General features: G+C 42.4%; 1 protein-coding gene and 1 pseudogene across 1 annotated transcript; both read right to left on the bottom strand.

Moving 5' to 3' along the window:
• The window catches only part of LOC111226151, a 92845-nt pseudogene extending 87569 nt beyond the window's left edge, over nt 1-5276 (bottom strand).
• An 11199-nt stretch (nt 5277-16475) lies between these two features.
• On the bottom strand, nt 16476-18499 carry flrt2 (fibronectin leucine rich transmembrane protein 2). The gene has a single exon (XM_022751145.1). It carries the CDS (start codon nt 18497-18499, stop codon nt 16487-16489), a length of 2013 nt encoding a protein of 670 aa, XP_022606866.1. The 3' UTR covers nt 16476-16486.
• Nucleotides 18500-19544: the final 1045 nt, after the last annotated feature.

Genomic DNA, 19544 nt, shown 5'->3' with positions numbered 1-19544 from the left:
GGGGGGTGGGGGTGGGGGGGTTGCAGATTAACATCAAAGCAGCTGCAGCTCTCCCCATACCACTGTCAGGATTAACACCAGATACTCGTCTAATGAATTAGAAAATATGCAATCCTGTTACCGATCTATCAGCACAGCCTGTCTATTCATGAGTGTGTGTGTGTTGGGGAGAAGAAGGAATCGATGGTGCTCACACAGCAGTTCATCGCTGATGTGTGAGGATGCGCTGAGCCTCACATGTGATATCCATCATGAAACGTACTGTTTCTGTAGCACACTAATCAGCCTGCCACTAGCATCTGGACCAACTAACACACAGCCACTGGTCAACTTCTTCCCAAGCCTCAGAGCAGATACAGTCACTAACTTTTCGTCATCAGTTTTCACACCGCTCTGCATCATTACTTCTAATAATAGTACAACCTCATAGCTACAAAATGCAACTGAAGGCAAGCCTAGACTTAAATTTTAAGTCTATCCTAGTCTCACATAGCCAGATCCCTCTCCACAGCTCTGTGTCAGTGCTGCACCTTTATCATTCTGCTATAAGGACACAATAGAGGTCTAAACCTAGTCTACTGTATGTCTGGACCGCCTACGCTCAAATCCTGATTTTACAAACATGACATCTGAAGAAACACAAATGAAACACAAAACAAAATGAAAGACAAAGACTGAGCTGTGATTTTAGCTGTTTTTACTGACACATCATGACTCAGAGAGCAAGTTAGAAGAGACGGACTTACTTTATTTTTTTGTAATTTTTTCAGGCTTTTGCCTTTATTACAGTTGCAGTGAGAGAGAGAGCGAGAGAGCGAGAGAGAGAGAGAGCGAGAGAGGATGACACATAGCAAAGGACCACAGGCCGGACTAGACATATACTAAGTTTGGACCTAGTCTTGTTATTTATTTATTTATTTTCAGAATTGCATCTTTTCACCAAAATTGTACAGTTTTGCAAATGATTTATCAGCCCACTCGCATTACCTTTGCAGCCCACAATCAGGCCCACAGGTCGGGAACCACAGCGATATTCCATCATCATGTCAAAATTTCAGTTTGTCCAAAACTTTTGTTTTTGACCAAATAACTGCAAAAGTAGATGTGAGGGCTGACATGTAGGGTGAGAATGCTGACCTCTGTAGGTTGGGTTAGGGAGAGTTTCCTGCCTTTATAAGGACACGTGTGGGCGATCAGTGCCTCTTTGTCTGAATCATGGTAGATGTGTGGTAGGACTGCTTGGTGTGTGCAGGTAAGGGAAGAGCTGGGGGAGAAACGATGATTTTATGGGTTGATCTGAAATCTAACGCGGTTTGTTGTATATTCAGATGTAGAGAAGTTGCGTCCTGATCGCGCCTGTTTGATATATGCTCTGCTGCCTCATGTTGAAAAGGTAAGCCATATAGATTACTGTTTGGTTCGATTAAACGTAGGCCTATCACTAATAAAATAAAATGATTTAACCCTTTAGGAAAACTCAGCCCTCATCTTTCCCTCCAGTTTGAGCCAGAACAGTTGGCCTGCTGACCTCTCCACTGACACCTTTAATCAGGGCCACAGATTTAGCAAGGTAACAAACTATTGTAGTAATGTAGGAGAGTTTTTGCTGGTTTGTGTGTATGGGTGCATGTTTTTCCTGATTGCAGACCTAAGTGGCAGACTGCTGCTTTGCCTGCCCCCCTTGCTTTGCTTGCCTGTACCAGTTCACCTACATGGTCCGGCCTCACTTGCTTTGCTTTGTCAGAGCCACTTCGTCCATATTGCCTGGTTTCACTTACCTATTATGTTAACAGGGACTAGACCATAATTTTTATGTGGATTGCCCATGAGTTGTATATTGATTTGATTTACTGCTCTACCATCCATCGGATTCAGTAATATCTTTTTCACCTTTGTGAACCCGAACGGACTGAAATTCACGATTTTACTTCCTTTCAGGCAGCAGAACGAGCATTGGGGAGTACGCGTGGGCTCCACCTTGCATGCATTGCAGTGTGCTAAGCTTAGCGCTGGTGGTCATTTGCATGTCTTGCAGTTTTTTGTTTCTGCTTGCAGGGTGAGTTGCAGTGTAGGTTGCACTGTTAGCGAGCACCAGGTGATCATGTGGCAGTATCTATTGGGGTATGCGGAAGAATCTCCCCACAGTGAGTACGTTGTCTGATTTATTGTGGCCCATGAAAACCACTGTTATCCCATACTGGGGGTCTGTCACATAATGACATTTCGATCAGCCTCAGCTACTGTAAACTTGGTATATTTTTGTGTGGTGACACGCTAAACTAGGATGCTAAGTGTATTCTTCTGGATGTTTTAACGTCTGCTGTGTCGTGTATCATGGATAATAGAAACAATATAAACTGCTGGTTTCACATGGGAATGAAACACCGCTCTCCTGTGTCACATTCATCCATCCACCACAACCTCCTCCTGACCTGGACTTTGTCTCTCTTTATACTATGTCACCGCACATTTCCCTTTGCTCCTGTCATCATTACTACGACCACTAGATGTCGCCTAGCAACAAAACCTAACTATGGGTCATAATAACCTGCGGCACAGACGACCTATGGGCTCGTTTTATACAGGAGGTCTCTTCTGTTTTGGTTGCACAGCGGCAGTCATAAATCCAGCCTTCATCTTCGTAGTGACAGGACCGTAAAGTGAAAGCGAAGCTTATAAAGAACCAATCGAAACGCTGATGGTGTCATTATTCTATAGCCATTACATTGTGCAATCGATATTTAATTTATAGTCATGAGTTAAATCAATAAAGTGTCTATTGTCAGGTATTTCAACATGATTTAAATAAATGAATGTGAATCCCCCCTCCCCCCTCCTATCACCTGTGCACCAATGGAGCTCAAGTCTTATTCAATCTGCTTCACTGTCATTCATTATGTATGTGCCTATACTCCTACTGCTCTCATTGGACCCTGCTTTACTGTGTTTGTAGATGGCTCACTGCTTCATCTGCTGGAGTAGATGGACTCTATGACACTATCACTGGAGATTACATGAATTCACCTGCTGAGGACACATGATGTGCCTGGCTGGTGTCCTGTAATGCTGTTGAATCCACAAGGGTGTACCTCTCCCTCATTCCCTGTTGTGTGTGTGTGTGTGTGTGTGTGTGTTTGTGTGTGTGTGTGTGTGGGGTTTGTCAGGGCAGGGCGATCCAGTTTCCTCCTGTCGCCAATCCACCTGCACACCTGAAACCCATCCACAGCACTATAAAGATCTCAGCTCCACATTCCAGTCTCCGTCAGATCGTTCAGTTTGCCAACATGGTACTAATACCAAGGCCAAGCTCTGCCGGCACTCTGCCGGTGTTTACCTCTCCCTCAGGCTCATCATCCCCTGCTGCTCCAGTCTGTTTGCCCTGCCCAGCACCTCGTCTGTCTGCCTGTCCAGAAGAAAACCCTGCTGCCTCTGCCTGTCCTGCTCCACTGTCATATTTAAAACCAAAATACACATTCAGCAATTAAAGAAGTCAACCTGATCATCACAGTGTCCCACTCATGCTGCGAGCAATAAACCAGCCCCAAGACCTCTTCAAGTTTTCACCTTCATCATTGACTTCAGCTAACATGTGTCCATATGATACCATCATCATAGACTCCATCTATGTTGTAAGATCTGGAGAGGCAGCTGTGATGACCCCTACCCTTATCACTGCAAAGTCATATTTTGATATATTGGGCAATTCTGTTTGTTCTATAATACATAAGGGGGCAGTTCAAGCCCACCGGTCATTGACCAGAGGTGAAACCTTTATAAAAAAGGTTATTTTTAAATATTTCACACTGATTATGGAGCAGCAGAGTTCTGGACTAACTGCAGCTGATTTATCAGGTTCTTTGGCCGAGATAAAGGAGAGCCATCCCGCGGTCTAATCTGCTGGTTATGAAACCATGCATTAGTGTTTATATGGGTAGCTGGAGTCACTCAGGCCCCATATAGCAAGATCTGTGAGTGGTTTCATCGGAGAGGCAGCCCGAGTACCAGCTCCCGGCCAAGCAGCTCTTCTGGCAGGCCACCGGGTTGACAGGTGAGGGCCAATCTTTTTCTGACAAAGCCAGCCTCCGTAGAACTCAATTGGGCTTTTTGGTGCCTCTTATTCCTCCAAGGCCAAAGAGCAGTGAACTGTTTCTTCGCATCAAGTGGTGATACCGTCGTTCTCTTCACATCTGTGGCACAAACATCTCTCTGGATCTAGATTTACAGCTTGTCTGTGAAAATCTTTCCAATATGTTTAATTGAAAAGAACCGCTGCTGTTGATGCTGTTACACTCGTGCCTTTCTTCCTCTGTGGTTCCGTCTGCACAGAACAGACTCACCTTCAACAGCCAACAAACTGTCACGCATCGACATTTCACCACTGCTGAAATTTTTAAAAATATAACTTCCTCCGTTGCTGAAATGAACTCCGTCATTCAAAAATAGCCCAGGAGTGTCAAACCTTATGTGAAGGTGATGCGTAAAGCTGCCACTTCAACAATGAACACATGTAGACATTACACCGTTCACACACCTGACAGCCCTGTCAATCTCCCCTGGATTGACAGCAGCATCCGCCTGCATCCGTGGGTGATGCCAGAGAAGATGATCTTCATGTCTGCTGAGTTACAGAGAGAAATGTGTCATATTGAAAAGGGCTAAAGAAACAGCTCTCTGATTAGATGAGCTCCACACAATTATCTGAAAATATATGATTCCTTTGGTTTCGTTGTAAAACAATCTACTGTACTGTTATTGAGACAAAAAGCAAAAGTTAATTATTGAAACTTAATGTATTTTTAATATGTTGAAACTGTCCCTGATCCTCTGATACAACTGTCCCTAGGGTTGGCTTCAGTTGCAACATCTGAATTTTTTCTATTCAAATAAATATTGTGATTGATCTGTTATATGTAATCATCTGTAAACGATTTGGGTCGTTAGCAGACAGATATAAGTTTAATATATCACAACAAATAGTCTGTGAGTAACTGAGAGAAATGCAACAAGCATTGCAACCGTTCCCAGTCTCCTCTACTTCAGATGAAATACATTTCTCCTGATTCTAACTTTGTAAAAAGTTTTAAAATTTTAAAATCAGGAGAAATGTATTTCACTTTAACTTTTCTTCAGCACTCATTCATGCATCTGTTACTTTTCTTCAGGTCATTGACCCGGAATAAAAGAGCGCCCGGAGGTGTGTCTGTGTGTCCGTCCACACTGTCCCTGAAGTCGACGATGCCGCCATAACGCGCAGCTGTTTTGTTGGACGGGGCCATTGTGCTGCATCACCTGCCTCTGTGACCTTCTGTATGCCGTGAACCCTGATTATCCACAGCAGAGGAGCTGTACAGTACCTTTGAAGCACTTCACACCATCTTATTGAAGCCGGGCTGTTGATGCTCGCAGCGCACAAGGTCTCTGAAAATGAAGCGTTCACTGTGAATGTTAATGTGGAAGCCAGACATGACTCTAACCTGTGTTCTGCCTGTTCTAGTGCGTTGTGGTTAGTGCTCATCTAAAACTTCACAGCCAGTCATTTTAAACATGTAAATCCCCTTCGCCTCTGAAAAATTCTTTGACTTAATGTGTTGCAGCAGCCGAGGCCCGGCAGGATTTATCACGCTGATGTCAAGCGTGTGAATCCCACTTTGACCTGATGGATAAAAGTAGAAACAATCCTCAGAATCCAAATGTTCAAAGACCTGGAGAAATGCATTTGACAAATGCACATATTCTGCAACACAGATGGATGTTAGTGCAAGAGTGTGTAAAATGAGCTCAGTATGTTCATGAGAAAACTTTATTGTTATAATAATGAGTTCAATTTTCTTGTCAGCTCACAGTTCGTTGTTAGTAAAACTTCAGTGTATGTACAACTGTGGTAATTGAACATGTGAAGCGTCAGTGTGTAGGTTCACAGCCAGTCTTTAACTACTGAAAATACTGGTTAAAATAATGCTTATATGACTCTGGATAAGCAGGGATGTCATCTGACACTATATATATATATATATTGTATATCGATATGATGATGATGATGATGATGATGATGATGATGCTGATGAGCCAGAAGATGAAGTTTCTCCTTATTTGTGAAACCTCTGCTAAAGTAGAACATCACAGGATGCTCCACATTCCTAATTTTAAAGCTTCTGATATTCCCTCTAAAACAACACACAACCTACAATTACAACTTTATTCTCATAATATTATGACTTTTTTCTTGTAACTTAATTCTTGTAATACTATCACTTTCTCTTGAAATATTATGAATTTATTCTCATAATGTTTTTTTTTCCTCAATGTGGCCCTAATATTAATATTAATGATATTATTTTACATAATTATTAATATATATATTATATATATATATTATATTACATATATCATATACATTTTTTTTCTATCATAGTGTGTACATATTTACAGAACCTGAATTTCTATGCATGTCTCTCTCTCTTTCTCTCAATCTCTCTCTCTCTGTGCTGTAAGGATAAAATTAACATAATGTTGCTGTACAAATGAAAGATTATCCACTACACTGTTGAAGTGCAAACACTTCCTCTAACTTTGAGTAAATGACTGTCCCGTGTGCGATGATGTGGGGCTGTAACAACACTAAATGACCCTCCACTCTGTAATCCATTTATCATTTCAAGCATAAATTATTCCTTTATATCTCTGTTTCAACAGTTAATCAATGTGAGAAGATACAGGGACAGGCTGGGACAACATTTTACCACTGATTTCCCTGTGCACGCATTTTCAGCTCACTAGCAAAGCAGTGGAGAAAGGCAGTCTATCTCAGGTGAAGTGTCGTTAAGGTCGGCAACCATTTTTCATAATCCAGTGGAGCTCCAGAGATCAATACTTGCTTGTGTGGAGTAGATTTGTGTGTGTGTGTGAAGGGGCAAAGGAGGCTGTTAGTGGTCCTCTAATGCAATTTAATGCCAGCTGACCACAGTAATGACCAGGAGAAATGGAAGCCAAACGTTCCTGGGAATCAGAGAGCTGTTTTATCCATCCTCTGTGAATTAAAGAGGAAAAGACACTTGATTTAGTCCACCATTATTACTGTTGGTTTAAAACCATTCACAGCATTATAGAGGCTCAATCCCTCCCTTCGGGCCGTTTGTGAACCCTCTGGATTGACCTGGTTTGCTGCATTAACTGGCTGTAAAATGTAATCTGATCTTCATCTAAGTAACAGATATAGACAAACACAATGTGCTTGAAGTTAATAACACATATATAACTATAATCTGAGCATGGCCATTAACCATTCACAGTGCTGGTGGAAAAACTAAGCGAACCCTTGGATTTAGTAACTGGTCAAACCCAAGCATCAACCTCTGAGGCCCGAAAATGAAGCATCAACACTGAAGAAGCAAAACCTGGCTCCAACAGTGAGTCTCCCATGTTAAAATGTCCAACTATACAGCAGAAATAAACATGTTTAAACAGTTAATTTCATCCTTCATGACAACTGTTAATATAACTCACCTGTTTACATTTTATTAAGGCTTATAGTTATGGAGAATTGAGGGTGTGGCCTCTTTGAGTGACAGGTGGGTGCTTGCCACGAACCAACATGCACTGAAGTCTAAGCTCCACACATGCCACACCTCTTTGCCCATTTTTGGATGAACTGGCAGTTAGGTGGAGTCAGACACTGCCAAGATAACAACGGTGGAGCAGCTCACTCTGAGCTTCACAACCGTTCTTCAGAAACCTGTGGGTGAGGTCACGGAGGCTACGTCCATCTTTATTTACAGTCTATGGTCGAACCTCTTTTTGGCAGCACTAACCTCAAACCAGCTCGTCTGCTAACCAGAGCTTCTTCACCCCAGCCACACAAGTGTACCACAGGGCTGTGTGCTAGGCCCCCTCCTGGGTGGTGACAGAGACTACATTTCCCATTTCCCAACACAGCTGCTTCTTGTTCCTGTTTCCATAAAGCATTAGCATGTTTATTTCCACACCCAGATAGGTTAACCTCACGGTGGCGCAGGATGAGACCTCAGGGGAAGGTCTTCAGGATTCATGTGGTGATTGTTAATGCACAGCTATCTGATATTTGCAGAGATACTTGACCACAGATATCTACTGATTACTGTCCTACTTCCCTGGAGCCACTCTGCTAACATTTCTAATGACCACTGGGAGTCTCGGAGTGATGTCACGACCCCGTGTGCATATTAAGCTCTCCTGGGTCTATACATCCACAGAGCATGAGCCCACATGTACATCAGGGGAGGAACATCACCCTCTGCATATCTCCTGGGCCCATGAACGGATCAGCAACTAAATCAATCATGGTACACAATGGCATGTGTGTACTAATTGTAGTTTTTGCCGTGTCCAAGAAATGACTGCACTTTATGCTGCCTTCATGTCATATCTGATAGATGGTAGGGATGAGAATGGTTCCCATGTTTACATCAGTGAACATCTCAAGATGGTTGTGCTTCCAGAGTTGGAAGAACAGCACTTCAAATTGTTGAAATAAAAGATCTAAGATTTTTTTCTATTATTTTCTTATTTCTCTTCTATTTTCTTCACAAATGTGTTTGAATCTGTGTTAAGCGAGGACTGATCATCTGAATTTCTGACATGTCAGAAACTTTGATCGGCCGACGCAGGTTCTCACACAGTTGAAGTAGATCCACGAGCCGATTCCCCAATGTCAGTGCCTTTTTTCTCACTGCGCGAAGTGGCAAACAGAACGTCTGAAAATGCCATGGTGACACGACACTGGACAGAAAACATAAGCTTTCTCCAATGGTGTTTGTGATTGGGCAGTACATCCAGCAGGACCACATGTAACTACGCCAGCTCGGGACCTCTGCTTCACCTGTGAGATGGGTTGTGTCTGAAATCACTCATTCACTCCTCCCCAATGACTCTCAGGGAGTTCTATGTAGAGGACTATACAGTGAGCTCTTCTGTGAAATGAAAAAACACCTTCAGACATTACTCTGGTAATTTCCTCTGACTGCTTTTCTGTCTTTCAGCACAAACACAATACATGATGTATTGTTTGGTTAGTGACCATTGGTGTACACTACTTTCCATGATGCATTGTGGGATACTATGAGTCCACTATATAGGGTATAATAATTATCACTATACATTCGGACAGCACTATAAAATGGTGAACTCACTATATTGGACTATAGAGGGAGTCTCAGCCACCCGGACAGCTGATGCAACAGTTGATTTGCACAATCAAAGAATTTCAGCACAAACTGTCAGGAACTGTCTTCAGGCAAGCTTATGTGCACATTTGTAATCCTCACCAGGGTCTTGACCTGCCTGCAGTTTCTTGTCCTAACCAATTAAGATCTCAGGTGCTCTGTAAAACCTTGGCACTCTTTGAAAACAACCTTACACCTGATGTTTTTCTGAAAAACCTGATGTTCACTAAAACCTTTATTTCTCTGAAGCTGATAGAAACTTGAAAGAAAAATTCAGAGCTTAAACCTTTTACTGTTTATGTAAATCATTGGCTTTGCCTTGGAAATTGTATAGGGTTGAAAAAACAAGCACATTTGTCATCATTCCTAGTTCAGCTCAACTTTTTTTGATTTAGATTTTTTTTGATGACTTGATTGGGTAAAGCCAGTGATTTGCATAGAAGCCAAAGGTTTAAGGTCTCAGATCCTTTGTATTTCATGTCTCTATCTGCTTCAGAGGCTGAGAAATACAGGTTTTAGCGACAGCGTTGCATCAAGTGAATCTTTGCCTCTAGCTAGCGGTGACCCGGAGTCTTGACTAGCTGGTTAGCAACTTAGCAGGTTTAAGTCAGTGTTTGAATCTTCTAAGTTGTTATCTTTGTTGTTTAATCCATGTAACTGCTGTACTCAATGCTTCAATATCACTCTCCTCACTCAGAGGTCATCAGACATTGTCTGAACTGTGACTGTAAAAACTTTTTTGCTGCTAAAACTAAAGATAATAAACAGACAAAATACTTTTCCCATAATGATTTACACCTTCCTGACATGTATTTCAGTGAATCAAAATACATCTCATCAGTCACATGTCTTAAAAACAAGGTTATCATATACAATGTGTGAGTGGGTAAATACTCACCACAGATGAAACTCACTCACTGTGTTTCACTAATCTTAGCATTGTGAGCAAAGTGCCCCATGGTGGTGATGGTGGTGATGGCCCATTGTCGGGCCGTTCATCCACCGCCTTCGCCACATGTTGCAGCCTGGTAATACACAGCCCCATGTTGCAAGGGTCTGTGCCAATTGAAGCCAATGAAGAAGAGCCACAGGCCATAATCAACAACTTGATCACCTCTGAACAAAGGAGATGTGTTGCACTGCATGAGGAAAATGGCGGTCAAACCAGATACTGGATGACAGACTCTGGCTGGCCACGGGCTTCCATGTTTGTTTGCCTTTTCAGACAAGTCAGACGTATCGTAGTGAGTTTTCCAGTAATAATTAGTGAATGACTGAAATATGTGATAATCAGGTGACCGTAATGAACCAATCGGTGGTAACACAACAAAAGATAGTTTGCTCATGTCAACTGATGCTGGCTTGAGCAAACACACAATGCATGGGTAGCACGCATGCCTTGAGTTTACATCACAGTCTCACAGAAGTCCACTGGAGTTATTCACATCATTAGAGCTTGTTAGCCCACTGCTGCTGAAACATGCAGTTTGTCTCTGCTGAATTGTGGTGGAGGGATACGTGGTGGAGGGATACGTCCGTGGAGTTGCACCAAGTCTTTATTGCACCAGAAATAAAACTTGGTCAAGACCATCAAGACAAAGATACAAACTTAATTTGTCAGATTCAAACTTCTGAAACCTCAAGTCAGCTCCAGCTGGACTTTAGAACATTTTGGCGCAAACAAGAACCGAAGAGTTTACAGTGTGTGAAGGGATTTACAGATTTACAGCTAGTACTGACAAGAAGAATGATTGCAATGATCAAAAGCATGCACTATATATATAAATATTAGCATATGAATGTTGTGTTAAGACAGACTTAAATAAAAGAATCATATCCTGGTGCAAAAGCATTTTCTGTTTTTGTAGTTTCCATCATTTCTATCAGTGACAACAGCACTCAGCTCAAAGTGTAATAAGCCAACAGTTCAGCAAGTTCATCTAAACCACTCATCTGGGAGGTCAGAGTTAGACCAGAGTCAGTGTGTAAACTACTGTGACATATCTCTGTGGCGGATCATTTGGGAAACATTTGAACTTTTCTTTTTTTGGGGAATCTTCTTTTAGCCTGTCTGATTGTCTGTATCTGTGTTGCACTGAGCACAGTGTTATTATTACTGATAGGAAGCTGGGCCAACCATGAAAATAACCCGAGCTGTAATAAACCAGAATTATGCTTTCAGAGTTGACTTACAAACAATCCAGAAGTGTGCTCTTCTTGGGAAGTGTCCATGTCTGTGCAGCCCTCTGTGCCGTCGCCTGTTCCTGCATGTGTGTTTCTACAGAGACGCATTAGAAACATGGATCTGTGGCCATCAGTGAGATTAACACACTGTCCAATTAGAAAATTTGGTGTTGGGTTTTTCTTCACAACTCATGAAATTTATACAAAGCTAGTTCACTTCAATCATAATTAAAGACTCAGTTCCCTAAAATGATTATTCTTCTGAGTAGAGTAACAGGGGCATTGTTTCTGGAAAGCTGTTTTTTTTTTTTAAATGGTGTTTTGTTATCATATTTTGATATAAATTATCACCATAAATTAAATCTCATTCACCTCTTACGGTGGCCCTGAGAGCTCAACACACTGCAACTTGTGAAAACATGTAAATACACAAACGCACTGCAAATTCAGAAAACATCTTCGTCAGTTTGACAGCATGTGCTGCAAATTCAATCAGCAGCCGCAGTGTTTCCACGGGACTCTAAAAAGCAATGAACCTGGCTGGGACACGCCTGTTGTTCAATGTCCAATTGTGACTTTTGTTAAGTTAAAAGAGTTGAATAATAAGTGCGTCACAGAAGGTTTCATTTTCTTTTTAAGTTATTTTTTGCCCTAATTCTGAGAGAGAGAGAGAGAGAGAGAGAGAGAGAGAGAGAGAGAAAAGAGGTTAGGATTATTCCTTCATGGAAACATTTTAGAAACTTTCTAAATGACGTGAGGTGAATAATAAATGCTGTCTTTGTCTCTGAGTCAGACCATCCACTTCTACTTGAGTTAATAATTCAGTGTGTGAAGTTAGTATGTGTGTGTGTGTGTGTGTGTGTGTGTGTGTGTTTGTGTATTAGGGTTGCAAAATATGCAAACAAATTATTTTTAAAAAATGATATTGCAATTATTTTTGGCAGTTATTGTGATTTCATTGGAATGGTTGTTTTTTCATTTCAGTCTTGTACCAAACAAACATGTTCCTTTACATCTGGAGAATATGATCTGTAGGTCGGGGGGCGTCTCTGTAGCACCACAACGCTGATGTTGCTAACAACGCACAACAACATGACACGTTTTACCTTTGTCGAAACAATTGCAGCTCCTGTGGTTTGGATATTGCACTTCGCCATACTGTGATTTCAATTATATTCCCATTAATTATGCAGCTCTAGTTTTCTAGTATTTTCCAGTCAGAGCTATATTAACTCCTGTCTGCACGTATACCCTTGTTAGCTAAACAGTATAGTGAGTGAGTGGACAATCTGAGCACAGCCTATGACCAATTTGACCTCCAGATGTGCAGTCATCACTGGTTTATTGTTACTGACACCATTGACATCTGGTGAACGAACAAAGGAGGAACAAACAAACAATGAACACAACAACGAGGTGAAAGAGAAGAGAAATGTTGCATCTTCCAATAAAAAAGTCAAGATGTCTGAATGAAGTTAGAATAAACTTGCCTCCACCCAGCACAACACATGTGAATGGGATTTAATTTGCAACAATTACCTGAAAGACTGTGGATAATCCACAGACCTCACAGTAGACATTTCACTGGAACATTGTTGAGTTCACTTTCTGCTGAAGAAATGGTCTGGTAGCACGTTTTGTTGACTGTTTCTGGATCTCTAACACAGGCTGAAAACGCGTTTGATATCAGGGTCGAACAATTAATAGAAATAATATCAAAATCACAATATGACCAAGTGCAATATCCAAACTACAGGAGCTGCAATTTTCTGATAAATGTAAACTGTGTCACAACCTTTATAAACCAAGCGTTGGGGTGCTACAGCTGTGACCCCGGCCTACACATCATATTCTCCGAACATAAAACAACATGTTTGTTCGGTACAAGACCAACAAAAAATCACATCATCAATCATTTTTATATTTTTTGCAGTAACAGAAGAAAACTTCACACGTGTATTAAGTGAGGCAGGTGTGTAGGAGCAGGATGAATTGATCCAAAGTAGGATCTAAATAATCCTGCACAGTCTGACTTACAACAAACTATTAATTTGCAACGTTTCAGTGCTGCACCTTCATCAGGCAAATGGTTTGTCTGTAACCAATCACCACGTGAACAATTAACAGACATTAATTCACTATATAACAGTTTATGATATATTATAGAAGATTAGAAACTCCATGCAGTGACAAATAGGAATACCCTTACGTTTTTTTTAAGCTTCATAAATATTCATACAAAGATCCACTCTTATGTTTACCTATTCACTGTGAAGAAAATGTAAGGGTTTACCTTTTAGTTAGCAGTAGTAGTTAGTAGTTAGTTAGTTACCTATTAGCATACCTAGCACCAAAACATTGCAAATAAATTGTTCATTGCAAGTCAGACAGTGTGCAGGATTTTTTGAATCGCTATATTTTTTGCAGTGAAAGTGAAAATGCAAAAATGACCACACCGACTGAAATCATAACTCATATCACAATATTGTTTGTTTTTCTGTTGTTGTTTTTCGCATATCGTTCTGCTGTAGTTGATATTATAACATGAGATGTCCATCAGATAGCACTGATGTTTTTCTCTCTTGGTCACAATTCTTTGATAAACCAAGTTTGAGGGAAGCTTTTTGTTTCTGTCTCATTTCTGTAAAAAAAAAAAACAAATGTATGTTCTGTTATGAAAAAACATAACATACAATTTACCCATGTACCTGGATCACACATTTAAAATGTACATGCTCCTGAACCCTACTTCAACAGCTTTATGCGGCTTTCAGACAGAAAGTGATTTGCACTGCACTCACTGCTCGGCTCAGTGGGCAGTTCAGGGGAGTCGTGGAGGAAAGAGCAAACACAGGCCTAGGTCTAGGTCTAGGTCTCGGTCTAGGTCTAGGTCTCGGTCTAGGTCTCGGTAGGTCCAAGGTCTAGGTTGAAAACTAAAGTAGAAAGGGCCTTTGCTGTCAGGGCCCTGAACTTTGGAACAACCTACCAGAGGAGATCAGACTCTGAGTCAGTTCAGTTTCATCTTCTTCACTTAAGATGCATTTTTATAAAAAAAAAGACTTTATTGTGTCTTTGTAATTTCACACACACATTCCACTTTGTTTGGATGTTTTACATTCTACTCATGTGAAGCACTTTGTTACTTGTATTGAAAAGTGCTATTCAAATAAAATATTATCATTACTATTATCATAGACAATTTGGGAGTTTCCAATACTTTTGGCAGGACACGTCACTATGAAGCAGGAAGCTCCCGCTGTGTTCTCGCTGAGTCTGTCATTGCCATCAGCAAAGATGTGTCTTTCCCATGCCAGCGTTAGCACTAGCAGTGAAAAAGAGACTGTGGGTGCCCCCAAGTACCCTATACAAAAATCTAATATATAACATATACTGTATGTAACTATATTAGGAGTAATATACTGTATACTGTATGTGACCTATAAGGGGATATATTATTATATATCATATATTATCACATATATGACATACATAGTACACCCATAGGAAAAGTACATATATCAAAAATATATTAAAAATATCCATGGTAAATTTTTATGGCATACCATGTTGAGACCATGTATGGTAATGAATTATATTTGATTTATATCCAAAAGTTTATTAAAGCATAATATTAATACACAAATAAAATAATAAATATACACAAAATAATAAAATACACAAATAAAATTTATATGTGCTTACATAAGTTTTTATCATTAATTTCTCATTAATTTGAAAAATTTGTACGGGCTAGAAATACATGTCAATATACGAAATTGTTCCAATTTCTAACAGGTTGTTGCGTTCTGTCTGAAAGCCCCATTAGAGAGCACGACATAACATTTCTGAACAATGACAGATCATTTAATCACGAAGTAGCTCGACCTGCTGAGCCACAGATTCAGACTATTGCTTTCACTCTGAGTGTGAGCCCACAGCTGGTCACCCTCTCTGTGACTTCTGAGTCATCCTCAGTGGACCTTCATTCTCCAGACAGACCTGCTGCGGTGGCACTGAGCTCTCCTACAGGAGGGGTCATTAACAGTCAGAGTCAGTGATCACTGTGAGGAATAAGTTCACTTTTGGAGATATGTTTTTAATTAAATGTTTAACGAGGAAAATAAATAATCAAGAGCAAGAGGTTTCCTCAACAACAATTCAACTGAATGTATATACAGTACACCTTCTGTGCAAAAAACATGGATTCAAAAGACATTGTAAGCTGATAACTTCAAGGCACACATATATTTATATATATATGTATATATAACATTATTTTTGCTGAAGAAAAGTGAGAGAGTTCTTTATGGGTTAAACAAAACAGATGTGTGTTTTCTTGCTGCCCACTCTGACACCCAGCATAAAACACAGCTAGCACTAACAACATGACCCTCCACCCCCTTTAACTGTGATAATGAATGACTGTTGAGAAGCAGGTGAAAGCGCTGCGGCCTGTCACCTGTGAATGTTTAATGAGTGTGACCTTTAAAATTTCCTTTTGAAGCAGAAAGAAATTCAGTGTGCACAAAAAATATGCCGTCTTTCTAGAGCAGGAATCAAATAATCCGTGTCTGTGTTTAGTGAAGCTGCAGTTTATTACTGTGGTGCAAACACAGTGTGATTGAGTGTGTGGTTCCCAGAAAAATACACCCTCTAGTGGTGACTGTGGCTGATTTGTGCCTCTTTGTGTCTCTTTTCTCCTTCTCTCATACAAAATTTCAATACTCCCATGATGTACTGCAGCTACGGTGTGGATGGATTCTGTATCTGTCGTGGTCACACCAGAAATCATTCACTTTTTACTGAAGATCAAAATGAAATGCAGCCTTGATACTTAGATATACATGAATCTTGATTGTACATGTGTGTGTGTGTGTGTGTGTGTGTGTGTGTGTGTGTGTGTTCACAGAACTCAAACAGCAACAACGCCAGAAAACCAATAACTTATAAATCCAATGTTGTTATATAAAAGATTTCATCCAGCCAGTTGTATAAATTACATTTCTTGAAGACACAGGGGTTTCAAATAATATTAACACTGTACAGTGTCCAGTAAAGTGTGGGTAGTTGTCGGTAAAAATGCTCCTGATGCTCTCCAAAAACCATCATGTGCGACACAAGTCTGCGTCCTGAACACTGTTCTTGCAGTAGACTGTGCTGTTGTTCCCCAGGGGGCAGTCTCGGAAGCCGATGCCCCCATTAGGGGTGTAAATAGGCTGAATGCGGAAATCTCCCTTGAGGATCTGCTCATTGTTGAGCGAAACTATCTGGAAGCTGGTCTCAGTCATTTCCAAGATGGAGTTATCTTTCTTGGTGCCCGCCTCGCAGTAGTCGTCTTTTCTCCGACCCCGGTTGTATTTCCACTTGGTGGAAGACTTGGAGCGGCTCTTCTTGTGCACGTGCCAGCAGAAAATGCTGAGGAGCGCCACCAGCACCACGATCACGGCCCCGCCAATCAGCCCGGCCAGCAAGAAAGGCGAGCTAGGCTCCTGCTGCGTGGCCTGCTCGGGCCCTGACGGTCTTTTGTTGTTGTTGTCGGGGCTGAACAGGGCCGGCGTGGTCATGGCTTCGGTGCACACGGTGTCATCTTTGGGCCGGTAATTATTGAATGCGTCCAAGGGAATTACGCAGATCCGATAGGTGGACTTTGGCTCAAGATTAGCCAGTCGGATCCCCCGGTGATCTCCACCCACTATCCTCTCCCTGACGGTGTCCCCTGTCAGACTGGGGCCCATCCTGGCCCAGGTCACCTTGTAGGCAGTGACTGGAAAGGCGGCCACCCAGCTGACGTGGATAGCCGAGCCGTTCAGTATTGCAAATGTGACCTGCACAGTCTCCCTCCGGGGATCCAGAGGTTGCTTAGTCCTCAAACCCCCCTCTCTGGTTGTATAGATAGGGTAGAGGGTGGGTAATGTGGGGAGGGGTTGCCTGGAGGAGGAGGAGGAAACAAAGTGAGTTACTAAAGAGGAGTGTGTGGAAGATGACAGGGATGGGATCAGAGCGGAGGTGGACAGGGGAGGTTCTGCTGTGCTCAGCGGGCACTGGACCAGCTCCGCGCTCAGCTCCCTGATCACCATGCCCCGGAACTTCTCAGGTTTATGGCACATGAAGCCGCGCACGTTGAGCGAGGCCGGCAGAGATTTAAGCCACGACACCACCCACTTGATGCTACAGTCGCACAGCCAAAGGTTGTTCCGGACAGTCAGCTGTCTGAGACTGACGAGGCCGTCAAACACCCCCCATGTTAACGACTGCAGCTGGTTGTTGGAGATATCCAGCCTCTCCAGCTTGTGCAGCCCTGCGAATGCTCTGACGGGGATCCGGTTTATCTGGTTCTCCTGAAAGTTTAACTTGACGAGCACCTCCCCTGGGAGAAATGGGGGAGGATACGTGAGCGAGTTGCGGGCCAGGGACAGCTCCCTCAGAGTGACCAGGTCCTGGAAGGTCCCCGGTGCAATCCCTTCGTCCGTCAGCAGGTTTCCGTCCAGCAGGAGGCGCTCCAGCCGGGTCACATTCCTAAACGCCTCCTCTGCGATAACCGCGATCCGGTTCTCATCCAGCCGCAGTTCTTTTAGATCATCTGGAAGACCGATAGGCACGCTGCTGAGGTGGTTTTTGGTGAGGAAGAGCATCTTCAGGCTCACGGCCTCTCGGAAGGCGCCTTCCTCCACCCCGACTGTAGAAATGGAGTTATCGTCCAGATGCAGCTCCTCCAGCCACAGAAGCTGAGCCAGAGCCACTCTGGAGATAGTCTGAATGTTGTTCTCCTGCAAGTGGACAACCCTCACATTTTTGGGCAGGTTAATGGGGAACTCATCCAGCTGGTTGCCATAGAGATACACAGTTTCCACAGACGCCACATGGTGGAGCTCCAGGGGAAAACCAGCATTATTGATTTGGTTGTTGTGGAGGTAGAGGGTCTTATAACCCTCACCGATTCCCAGAGGCACTGAGGTCAGGCTCCGCTCGTTGCAGTAAATAAAGGTGCGATCGCAGCGGCACTCCTCGGGACAGTTGGAGGCCCGGGAGAACTGGAGATGAAGGCCCAACAGTATAGGTATCCACGGCCTTATGAAGGTGGCCCAGTCCTTATTCCACAAACGCCACTGTATCTCCATTTCAAAAGGGGATTGGAAAAATCCAGAAACCAAATTATAAGAAACTGTGGTTTGAAAATTCCAACAGAGCAGTCATCACATTTTGGCCGTTGGCGTAGTAACACCACCGTGTTCCAGACCGGCGCTGAAGAAGGTCTTGAGTAATCCCTCGGTAATTAGTAGTCCTAAACTTCCCAACACAAGAGCAGCGGTCTCATTAAACAATAAGATTCCTCCACCAGCCACTGTTCATCACTGAGTTGGGACACACAAGTAAAGTTCACCATATTGTCACACTGTGTCCCCTGTTACCAGCGGGCAGAGCTCTGTTCACAGCGCTCAGAGCCACGTTCAAAACACAGGAGGGTCATCACCGGCGCTCCTCTTCCTCGCCTCCTGCCGTCCTTTCACTTCACACACTGCTGGCTCCACGGCGATAAAGCTTCTCTCGCACTTGACATTTGGATCCAGAAACCTGTTGCAAAATAATGATAAAAAAAAAAAAAGATAATGGGGGGAGAAAAAAAATGCACGTTTTCCACTAAAAGACCAAAGGATTTCTCCCCTCTCTGTTCCACAAATGCAAAGCGAGGCATTGTAAATTGGAAGAGCGGAGCAGTGTGCATACAAATGACTTACAGATCTGTTACATATTCCTCAGACACACAGCTAGAGGAAAAGGATATTTGAAAAGATATGAGAGCAAAGTTCTGGTAAAATCATTGGAAAAAAAAAAACAGTTTAAAAAGTCTATGTGCAGATTACTAACGTGAGACCTAATCTAAAATGAAAACATATGCTAAGCGGATTCAAACACTTTTTTTTTTTTCCTCTCCCTCTCCAGTTGATAACCACGAACGTGAACAAACTGACAAAACGAACATTTTCAAAAACGGCCACATTGGGAGGGATTAAAACACGCGGCCGGAAGCGCTCTGCGAGCAACGAGGTGTGAAGTGAGCTGCTGAAGATGACCGGCCTCAGCGACGGGCACCATGACACCGTTAGTTAGTGCCCTGCCCCACAGCACTGAGGAAGAACTGCCTTCAAAGGAAATTCACAAGAG

Source organism: Seriola dumerili, unplaced genomic scaffold (genome assembly GCF_002260705.1).
Source record: "Seriola dumerili isolate Sdu_G_001 unplaced genomic scaffold, Sdu_1.0 BDQW01000149.1, whole genome shotgun sequence".
NCBI lineage: Eukaryota > Metazoa > Chordata > Actinopteri > Carangiformes > Carangidae > Seriola > Seriola dumerili.
Note: the sequence above shows the minus strand (reverse complement) of the source record. Positions and strands in the feature narration are given on the sequence as shown.